The 12,000-nt window shown below is 39.4% G+C and overlaps 2 protein-coding genes across 2 annotated transcripts in view; one reads left to right on the forward strand and one right to left on the reverse strand.

Annotated features, from left to right (window-relative positions):
- LOC126377830 (uncharacterized) overlaps positions 1-6,516 on the reverse strand; it is a 361,766-nt gene extending 355,250 nt beyond the window's left edge. Inside the window, exon 1 of the mRNA XM_050025772.1 lies at positions 6,467-6,516. The gene's annotated coding sequence lies outside the window, so the exon portion shown is untranslated. The remainder of the gene's footprint in view (positions 1-6,466) is intronic.
- LOC126377842 (uncharacterized) lies at positions 1,854-5,637 on the forward strand. Its single transcript, XM_050025814.1, has 2 exons — positions 1,854-2,081; positions 2,610-5,637. The coding sequence occupies exon 2, from the start codon at positions 2,620-2,622 to the stop codon at positions 4,936-4,938; it is 2,319 nt and encodes a 772-aa protein (XP_049881771.1). The 5' UTR covers positions 1,854-2,081; positions 2,610-2,619; the 3' UTR covers positions 4,939-5,637.
- Positions 6,517-12,000: the final 5,484 nt, after the last annotated feature.

A 12,000-nucleotide genomic window follows, 5' to 3' on the forward strand; every position in this document is an offset into this window, starting at 1 on the left:
TAAAGACGATTTTTCCGACTTGTCATCATCATCTCCCTAGCATTACCCCGTTTGTCACAGGGTCCGCTTACCTAACCTGAAGATTTGGCAGGACCGGTTTTTTACAGAAGCGACTGCCTGTCTGACCTTCCAACCCGCGAAGGGAAAACCAGCCCAATACAGGTTAGGTCACATACCTCCGAAAATGCATTTCTCGGGAATGTGGGTTTCCTCACGATTTTTCCCTTCACCGCTGAGCACGTGATAATCGTTTACGATCCAAACATGAATTCGGAAACAAATTCGTCAATCATTGGTTTAGGCCGGTGCTCGATTCAGGGATCTCCTTACGTACTACTCGATATTAGATTTTTTGCCCTGCAGGTTTATATGATGCACAAGACGACCTTCTAGTATACTCTCGCGGAGCTCCGTGTGTCGTAAAGTTTGCGTCCGGGTGGGGTCCAAAGTTGAAGTACTTATGAATTATTTGCTCATACTTGTATGGCGTGCGTTTCACGCTAATTTGGCCCCTGTAACCTCCTTAAACATAAACTGCCTATATACGTCCCACTCCTGGGCACAGGCCTCCCCTCAATCAACCGGAGGGTGTATGGAGCATACTCCACCACGCTACTCCACTGCGGGTTGGTGGAGGTGTTTTTACGGCTAATAGCCGGGACCAACGGCTTAACGTGCCCTCCGAAGCACGGAATCATCTTACTTTTTGGAAGAATCAGGTGATTCGAGCCTGAAAAGTCCTTAACAAACAAAGGACAGTCTCACAAAGTGATTTCGACAATGTCCGCATAGGGAATCGAACCCGGACCTTCAGATCGTGAGCCTAACGCTCTAACCACTAGACTACGGAGGCTCCTCCTTACTTCGTCAATATCCATAATTCAAAATTTTCGAACAGTCTGAACTAATTTTATAGGTTCACTCAATATAAATAAATACCGATTGAATTGACTAGGTAATTAATTGCATTAACATTATTTTTACTTTAAACACTTAGCCTACATAGAAGCGCTTACAAGAGCTACGCTGCTTAGAAGAGCTTACATGGAACAGATTAAAGAGAAGGCGATCGTCGTGTCTTATAAGGAAGTGAAGGAATTGGTCTTTGATACACAAGAATGGAGAATGCTACACCGACAACAGCGTGGCTCTTGAATTAGTGATGAAACACTTAGCCTAGCTACAATTTTGTTGCAAATTATTTTCATATTTTGATAAACAATTACCATCAAAAATTTACTAGAATGTAGGTAAAGGCGCCGCGCAGGCGCCACACTGGCGCCGCGTCGGCGGCGCGGGCAACGACTATCAGTTCAAATATTCGAATAAGACGAAAGAACATCTGTTTCAAAATTTCAAAACTCGAACATGTAAAATATATTGATAAAAATAAAAAAAAAACAAAGATCCGCGCGCAATCCTCACGATTGAAGATAAAGTAAGACCGACCGGGGAGAGCTCAGCCGCTGGTGGGGAGCGGAGAATTACCGTTCTATACACACCTAGCTATACTGTTGTTTGTAAAGATCTTAATACCCACACAAATATAAATACTAAAAATTAATATAATTATAAGCTTATTACATACATTCATAAACTCACGCCTATTTCCTACCGGGGTAAGCAGACTATGGATTTCCATTTGCTTCGATCCTGAAACACTTCTCTTGCTTCCTCCACATTCATCAATCGCTTCATACACGCACGCCGGTTCAGAGTGGATCTTACTAAACCTTTACTAAGGACATCTCCAATTTGATCAAGCTAATAGGTATAGGTAGGTAGGTGGTAGGCGCAGCTCTTAAATAAAGAGAGAGAGAATAGGTATAAGCTTATTGGACTGATAAAACATAAGGTGGGTGGACCATGGAAGGCCACGCTCCTTTGAAGGCCAATTATTAAAAATTCGTAGTTATAGACATGTACAGACGTGTTCCTTCTATTACACACTAAGATATATCAAACTCAAGGCCACAAACGCGGCGGCGAGTCGATCGCGCCGCTATTGTGGCAGTGCGGTCTCACGTTTCGTAGACTTCGGACGTCGACGTTACGGTTGTTATTGGCGCGCTCAGCAAAACGTAAGTTTTTATTTAAAAATCTATTATTATCTCATATTTTTTACTGCGAATTGTCGTGTAAGGATATGTTTATGGCACTAAAGAAAAGATAAATTGTTTTGCCTCAATTTACGTTAAAATATTGGTAGTGTTCCTAGGAAAGCCTGTGGTTCCTTATAAGGCCAATTAAAAATTTGACCGTTGGCCTTGCTATGGTTCCTATAGGCCTTACAAGGAACATTTACAAACCATGAACAAATGAACACTCACTTTTTGTTTTAAATACATACCGTTACAGTTAAAACAACGTTTCATATTTATAATATTTTTATTTTTAAGCGTTTATTAACTTTTCAACTCGGATTGAATAGATATTTTACTAAATTATTTTATTGTTAGTATAGATTTTCTTTTATGGAAAAGTAATGTCTGAAAACTAAATAAATTAAGTAATTTACATGATAAGTTATACTTATATAAGATAGTTATAATTTTATAACAATAAGAGGGTAATTAAACAGATGATTTAATTATATGCACATATTTCAGATTTAAAAAAATGTCGGAGTCAAATCCTAGAAAAAAAAGAGGTAGTACATGGGATGAAGACAGTTTAAGGCGTGCCATGGAAGCAGTACAAAATAATGAACTTAATACCAATGCTGCAGCGTTAAAGTTCAATATTCCAAGACGCACCCTGAGAAACCATTTATTAAGCGGTAACCGAACTAAAATTATTGGGAAGACAACTATACTCACAAAACAATTAGAAGAAGATTTATCGCAGCGAATCATACGTTTTGCAAAACTGGGTCTACCACTTACGCCTAAATTTATCAGGAAACAAGCCTTTCTATTTTGTGAGAGGTTTAAAATCAAGCACTCGTTCAATATGTCAACTAGAATGGCTGGACGCAAATGGCTCAAAATGTTTTTGTCTCGAAACCCATCAATATCAAAAAGAAAACCCCAATTAATGAATCCAGCTAGAGCTCAAAAAATGAATAAGCCCATCGTGAAACACCATTTTGAAGAAGTGAAGAAACTCTATGAAGAGCTAGACATTATTGCACATCCAGAACGCTTGTATAACATGGATGAAAAAGGGTGCCGCATAACGGTCCACAAACAAAATGTAGTTTTGGCTGAAAAAGGGAATAAAAGAGTACATCTTGTTGCTCCGGAACACGCCGAGAACGTAACTATAGCGATGTGCGTAAATGCTGTGGGTATTGCTATACCGCCCATGATTATTTTTAAAGGGATTAGGTACAGATCAGAATTAGCATCAAATTTGCCACCTGGAACCAAGGTAAGCATGGCACCCAAAGGCAGCATGACCAGTAGCTTATTCGTTGAGTTCATTCAACATTTAGCACAACATAAAGTACCTGGTAACTGTCTGCTGATCTTTGATGGCGCAAAGTGTCATTTATCATATGAGGCTCTGGAAGAAGCAGATAAACATAACATAGTACTATACTGCTTACCTTCAAATACAACGCACGAACTCCAACCTCTAGATAAATCAGTGAATCGGTCCTTCGAACATCACTGGGATGAAGAAGTTTTGAACTACCTGTGCAATTCTCAAGAGAGAACTTTGAACAAAGCTTCATTTAGCAAAATTTTCTCCCGAACATGGCCAAAGTGCATGACTCAAAGTAACATAGCAAATGGATTTAAAGCCACTGGTTTATATCCCCTTGATCCTGATGTCATACCCGAAGATGCTTATGCTCCTTCAATTGTAACTGAAAGACCTTTATCGGAAGCATTACAACACCAGATCGACCAGCCCATTCAAGTGTCGCCGCCTATGACTGAATTTCAGAAAGTGTCAGAATTGTCTTCTCGGCCTCTGATAGATGAAAGGTCAACTCGTGTTTCTGACGTCTCTTCAATTTCTCCATCAATTTTCAAAGAGAATAAAGTGTCAACATCGCCGAAAATTTTAGCTGCAACACCAAAAACAAAACCAGTTCTTGTTTCTTACAGTTTTTCAACTGATGATTCAGATTTAGAATTAGATATTACGGTCAAGGAGCAGTGCCGCGACATGCTGCTAAGTTCAATACAAGTTGACACCGTCGCAGATACGAAACGTGACCCTCGACCATCTCTGTACGATAATTCTCTTCCAAGCACGTCCGGCCTACAACAAAATATCGTCTATTCTAGCTCTGAATCTGATCTTGATTTAAATCTCAATGAATCATTTATCAAAGATAACTACATGCCTAAACTTCGAGTTTCAGATTTATACACTTCTTCGTCATTTGATGATTCTGATCTCGAACAGAAAGGAGAAATCACTCCAAAAAAACAATTACAACAAAACAAAAGCACAATTAAAACAAAAGCTCAACTAAAGAGTCATGAGACCAAATCTTCGGATGATGACGAGCCGTTGATAAACCTAATAAAGGATAAAAAAGAATCATTTCATGCTTTTTTGCCTACTCCAAACTACGCTACGATAAAGTCTACACGTCCACGGCAAAAAGCTATTAACTATAAGGGACAAAGAATAGTAAAAGATTTATTTAAAACTGAAGACAAAGAGAATAAGATGAAGCAGGTGACTAGTAAGAAAAAAGGAAAGTCTACAATTAAAAAAGATCAAAGAAAGAAAACCAAAAATAAAAATGATTCCGTTAAACGGCTGAAAAGAATAGGACAAAAACAAAACAGTAAAAGATCGAGAATAGAGAAGAAGAAAAGTAAAGGTGAAGAGAAGGAGTGGTACTGCCACGCATGTGGCAAGTGTAAAATGGAAGACATGAGGCAATGTACCGAATGTCAAAAGTGGTATCACGAGACGTGTGTGGGCCTCACTAAAAAAGATCTCGTCTTTATATGCCCAGATTGTGATTAAAATATACAAAATTATTAGGTATCCTTTTAGTTTCTATGTTAGTTGCCATTTTTTTTTTATAATTATTTTCATTTTATAATTTTAAGTATAAGTACTTAGTTGATTTTAAACATTCCTGACTACAAGACTGACCATGTGCCATGCTAAGTTTTTATAATTACAGTAGATTCTATTATTTTATTATAATAATATGAAAAAGTCATAGTCATAATTGTAAGTTTGGCTTTTTTAGGAACATTTTGGCCTTACAAAGAACGGACCCATATGAAGGCCATTTTGGGGGAAAAAAAAGTTTTTAATTTCATTATAAAATACGTTGTCAAGTTATTTAATGCCAAAATGATACTCATTAATACTATTTTTAAATAACTTCCATTAATATATTCTTAGTTATACGATAGTGTTCAAGTAATGTTTGTTGAGTTTTTTATAGATGATAAAAATATATTAGGATTTAATGTTTCGCTTAATTGAAAGAGCTTATTATGTAGTTTTAGTAAAAGCAGATATATTTATTGTTACAACTTTATTTTTAAGTTTAACGACTGATGTATAATATTGGCCTTATTTGGAGCCGCGTTCCTTGCAAGGCCATTTGGAAGAGCTTAATAAAACTTAAGTTTAATAAATAGTGATTAAAGTTAGGTAAAAAGAAAGTGATTTATATGTTGCACAATAAAACAAAGTATTATTGAATAACTTGTTTCCTTCATTTATCCAGTAAATAAACGAATAAAAAGTATTTATTCGTTAGAGTGGCCTTCCATGGTCCACCCACCTTACGTATATTTTATATAATTTGTCATCGACACAAAAAAGAAAAAAATATAAAAACAAGTAAATAAATTCGAAAGTCGCGACTTTTAAACCCACCCAGACTTACGAGCGGCATAAGGGGTAGCAACGCGCCTGCGCGCCTTTACAATGCTACAGCAACGGGTTTGCGCGCCGCTACGAGGACACTGCGACGATCTCGTCGGAACAGCTGATGACGACGGCGACAAAGCTTTCTTTCTCTTTTCTTAGAACAATAATTACTTACCAGTTTTTACAGTTCCCTGATCGTTTTATTACAAGACCAGAGTAGATAACTCTTGTAAGTTATAGGGCTCTTACCTCCAATACAGTCCCCCTAACCCTAACCCTGTCTGTCTGTTTACTTTTCACTTTTCACGAGCTAAACCATTGGATCGTTTCCTAGGTCCAATATAAATTATGAAATTCTGATTACTAAATAAAGACAGATCTTTAGATCTGGTAACGGTAACAAAAAACGTTTTCTATATAACTTATTTAATTTTTTAAAGAAAAAATGTATTAAGTGCGTCATTTTGTCACGTTTTTCTACGACGTCACAGGTTGCTTTTTCATACAAATTCCATAGTAATTTCGTGTTTGACATTTAGTTTGTAACTGATTTGACTAGTTGGAAAATACCCTTATTTCCCGCTTTAGTTAAAAATCCTTTCAAATGTATATAGGTAAGTACAATAATGTGTTAGTTTATTTATTCAAAATTGATACATACCTGAACTCCAAGTAAGCAAATATCCAGTTCTTCATCATATCACATTTCACGTGTCTCCACAAATAACACCCACGAGGCGACATCCATCGCCGTCCGCGTTCCGAACACTACTGAGTGAATTAGTGCTGCCAATCGATAGGCCACTATCGATAGTTAAAAAAAAAAAATAGTATCGATAGGCTGTCGATAGAATATTTAGATCAATACTAACGTTACACCTCAATACTATTCGATAGTACTGCTTCTGACTATTGTAAGGACTATCGATACACAGTATTAACTATTGATGGACCGACCTCAGTGGTCTAGTGGTTGAGCGTTGGGCTCACGGTCCGAAGGTACCTGGTTCGAATCCCGGTGGGGGTAATCACAAAAATCACTTTGTGATCCCTAGTTTCAGTCCAAAAAGCAAGATGATCCGTGCTTCGGAAGGCACGCTAAGCCGTTGCTCCCGGTTACTACTTACTGATGTAAATAAGTAGTTACATGAGCCATGTCAGGAGCCTTTGGCGGCTCAATAAAAACCCTGAAATCAGCGTTAATAAGGTTGGTAATTCACCTCTCAACTCACACGATAGAAGAAGACTATTGATACTATCCATAGTGTCGATAGTCGATATTATTGTTTTTGAAACGATTGTATTGAATTAGATGAACATTCGATACTATAGATGATATTGAAGATCAACAATCGATACTTTTAACTTTCGATACTTCGGCAATAGTAACTGGCAGCCCTAGCCGTCACCCCACTCCCGCTAACCTATCGCCATCTACCGTATGCGCGCTGTAACTTCCCTACAAATTGTCGATGAATCACCTTTCCATACTCATGACTAGTATTACGCGCCGTCAAATAAAAAAAATATTTATTTTAAGATTTTTGTAACGTTATAACACCTATTATATTGTTGTATTTTTTTTAAAATAAATTACGTTATTAGCTTAGTAATATCTTCATCTAAAAAATAGGCACCTATTTTTGTTTTTAAAGTAAAACACAGTTTTATAAAAAGCGTTTTAAATAAAAATAAACAAAGGAAAACAATTGTAATAAATAAGATGTTTTTTTAAAGTCGTTCGTCTTTTGTAAGAATAGACATAACATTTTTAATTAGGTAGTTTTTTTCCATTTAACTAGTCAAATCAGTTACTTTTACCTAAACGTCAAAACAAGATATTGCTATGGAATTTGAATGAAAACCCCGACGGCGTGGTCGACGGTTTGCCTCATTCAGTTCATCGCTATCGACCCTCTAGGGATGATTAAATCTTTTCACACAGGCACCCTAAGGCCTGTGGTTTTGAATTTTGTAGCGGGTGAGAGCCCTCAGCGCTCCCCATTTGTCCGGCCAAACCTACAATAAAACACGTCAAAAGCAAAAAAAAAACTACTGACGTCTGAGCCACACACCGGCTACGGCAGACAGGTAAGAAAAAACCATAGAATAAGTCACAGAACGGACACTTCATACAAAACACCTCGATTTACACAGACACTACACATTGACGTTAGCGTACACGCGCATCTGTGTGTAACGTCCGTCGACATACGATTGAAAACTAAAGTAAGACCGAGGGGGGTGAGGTAAACCTAGCTCAGCCGCTGGTGCGGAGCGGAGTTGCTGTTCTATACGTAGTAGGAGCTCGGTGGCGCAGCGGTAAACGCGCTCGGTCTACGATTGTTGAAGTTAAGCGACTTTCGCAAAGGCCGGTCATAGGATGGGAGACCACAAAAAAAAACAGTTTTCATCCCAAACTCCTCCGTGCTTCGGAAGGCACGTTAAGCTGTTGGTCCCGGCTGCATTAGCAGTCGTTAATAACCATCAATCCGCACTGGGCCCGCGTGATGGTTTAAGGCCCGATCTCCCTATCCATCCATAGGGAAGGCCCGTGCCCCAGCAGTGGGGACGTTAATGGGCTGGTGATGATGATGACGTAGTATTATTCCTTATTCTGCGCATATAGTCAGACTTCATACTTACATAACGAATCTAAAGTTTACCTAGCAGATTTACCTGTCGGTGGCTGTGGTTTTAAGGCGGTGTATCCCACTATTTCTATGGAAATAGAAAATGGTGGCACTGTCGTTTTTTCTAAATTATATCCCATTATTTCCTTTGCGGCAAAAAACGCAGTTTAACACAACTGCGCTTTTTCTTTGAGAATCTGTTTCCACTTTAAGTGTGAACAGTACCACAACCACGCCGCGATCGCGGCCACACAGAAACGGCGCATTTCTATGAAAAAAAAAAGAAAAAGAAGAGAAAAAGTTTCTACTTTTTTTTTATTTTAGTTAAGAGGTGATGCAGCATTTTTCTGCCGCTGCCGCTCGCAATGGAAATAGTGGGAGAATGTGTTCCAGTGAGGAGCTCGGTGGCGCAGCGGTAAACGCGCTCGGTCTGCGATTGTTGGAGTTAAGCAACTTTCGCAAAGGCCGGTCATAGGATGGGTGACCACAAAAAAAGTTTTCATCTCGAGCTGCTCCGTACTTCGGAAGGCACGCTAAGCCGTCGGTCCCGGCTGCATTAGCAGTCGTTAATAACCATCAATCCGCACTGGGCCCGCGTGGTGGTTTAAGGCCCGATCTCCCTATCCATCCATAGGGAAGGCCCGTGCCCCAGCAGTGGGGACGTTAATGGGCTGATGATGATGATGATGTGTTCCAGTAGTCTATCAATGGAAATTCGTAATGGAAATAGTGGGATACACCCTTTTAAGGTCCCTGTAACCTTTGTACCACGTCAGATACATATTCGGGATCAAAGACTGAGATACAAGTATTTTTAGAAAACATGTTTCTTCCTTTTATGCTTATTGTTAATATTAATTTCTCCACCAATCCGCAGTAGAGGATGCTTCATATCCCCTCCGGTTGATTGGGGGGCATGTGCCCTGCAGAGGGACGTATATTGATTGAATAGCCACTGTGGTCCCCTGGTACACTAGTTTTCTTCTTATATTGATTTCTCCACTGTCTGAAGACCGTAAATGTTTCACTCATTAGCGCCTCTCTACCCCCGTCCCTGTTCTACGGCAATACATTGCGGTAACCAGCCTTCCGATAACATCAGAGCGGTGTGGTGCCAAACGTGGCGTATCAGCCATCTCTGGCAGGGTTCTATCTGATAGACGATTTCAAGGTTAATCGTTTTTTTTTGGATTTGTAGTTCAGTGGGTCAGCCGTGGTAGCCTGAGAGAACGCAGGCGTCGGTCCTGAGTTGGAGTCTTAGGATTAGGATTTACTTTTACGTATAATGAACACTTTCTACCTTACTCTACACATAAACAGCCTATATACGTCCCACTGCCGGGCACAGGCCTCCCCTCAATCAACCGGAGGTGCGCTCAACACACTGCTCCACTGCGGGTTGGAGTAGGTGTTTTAACGGCTAATAACCGGGACCAACGTCTTAACATGCCCTCCAAAGCATGGACCTTATATTAGCCTGAAAAATCGTTAACCCTAAACAAAGGACATTCTCAGAAAGTGGTTTCGACAATGTCCCCACTGAGAATCGAACGCGGACTACCAGATCGCGAGCCTAACATGCTGACTACTACACCACGGAGGCTGTTAGTTATGTCTCAATCCTGCAAAAAATCTAAGTACCTTCATAATTAAAAAAGCTCATTATCTCCCTAGCATTGTCCCGTTTTTAACAGGGCCCGCTTACCTAACTTGAAGATTGGACAGGTCCGGTTTTTTTACAGAAGCGACTGCCTGTCTGACCTTCCAACCCGCGAAGGGAAAACCAGCCAAATACAGGTTAAGCCGGTGTTTCGGAACACGATGTTTTCCTTCACCGCTGAGCACGTGATAATCATTTATGATCCAAACGTGAATACAAAAACAAATTCGACAATCATTGGTTTAGGCCTGTGCTGGATTCGAAACTGCGACCTCAAAGTAAGCCTTTTTAATTATGAAGTCATAATTAAAAACGCTATATAAAACAAAAACTATTACAGAATAATAATGCAAAACAGAATGCTTCATCCATTTTAATTATAAAAGCTAGACTAAACTAGTTTACGAAAGACTACAATGATAATAATAATTAGTTCTTAAAACAGTTATAAGGCTATTCTTTGTTGGTAGTAGGGCTGGCAGAGGAAGACCTAGAAGGACGTATTGACCAAATTGGAGATATCCTTGGAAAAGGTTCAGTACTACTCTGAACCGGCGTGCGTGTATAAAACGATTGATGAATGTGGAGGAAGCAAGAGAAGTGTGTCAGGATCTAAGTAAATGGAATTCCATAGTCTCTCCGTACCCCGGTGGGAAAAAGGCGTGAGTTTATGTATGTATGTATGTAGCAAAATGAGTAGAATGGAACGTAAGATTGATAGAAGGTAAGAGAGAATACTATGGAAGGATAATTAATGGGGATTTGGTTGTTTATGGTATGAATTTAGGATAGTCTATTATAACATGGGGTCGGAGAGTAAGGTCTTCTTCTTATCGTGTGGGTTGTGAGGTGGAATACCAGCCTCATCAACCCTGGTGTCAGGGTTATGATTGAGCCGCCAAAGGCCCCTGACATGGATCCTGTAACGATTACTCACTTACATCAGTAAATAGTAACCGGAACCAACGGCTTAACGTGCTTTCCATAGCACGGATCATCTTACTTTCGGACAATCAGGTGATCAGCCTGTAATTTCCTAACCAAACTAGGCATCACAAAGTGATTTTTGTGATATGTCCCCACCGGGAATCGAGCTCGGGACCTCCGGATCGTGAGCCCAACGCTCAACCACTGGACCACGGAGGTCGTTGATGTACAAACACAATCATAACAAACCCCAGTATAGTATCAAAGTTAAAGTAAACTTGCTACAAACTACGAAGTTAGTTTAATCCTGAACTGAACAGCGGTGACAAAACCTAACCCGATGAATAACCTAGCTTGTTTAGTGCTTAAGGCCGGGTTTCCACTGACGCGGAGATGGGCGGAGAAAAGCGGAGATGGGAGGAGAAGAGCGGAGAAGAGCGCAGATGTGCGGATTTGACCAATCATAGCGTTCGAGAGAGCGAAAAACGAAGACGCTCTGTCACTCTCTCCCTCACGGTGATTGGTCGATTCCTGCACATCTCCGCTCGTCTCCGCCCTGCTCCGCGTCAATGGAAACGAAGCTTAACATAACCTCGTTTATCATTTAGTGATAATTATCCAATAACTTGTTTTTATTAAGATCATTTAATAGATCATTTGATGATCAGCAGCATGTCGCACTGTAATACTGTACCAAACAGTTTTAAATTGGGTCTATATTAAAATCCATAATTGAAAATGCCTATATTGAAAATCCTTAATCATTTAAACACATTAAAAAGTATATGTTTAATATACATAATGTCAATTTAAATAACGATTAAAAAATATATAATTAACACCCATAAAAGTTGAAACCCATACTCTTAATATGATATACTTAATGCAAATAAAGTTACGAAGTGCCTGACAAAACGTTAAAAGCAACCATCCACATTTAAAAGTTGTGAAATAAATAATATTATACATCACAAA

Source organism: Pectinophora gossypiella, chromosome 24 (genome assembly GCF_024362695.1).
Source record: "Pectinophora gossypiella chromosome 24, ilPecGoss1.1, whole genome shotgun sequence".
Lineage (NCBI taxonomy): Eukaryota > Metazoa > Arthropoda > Insecta > Lepidoptera > Gelechiidae > Pectinophora > Pectinophora gossypiella.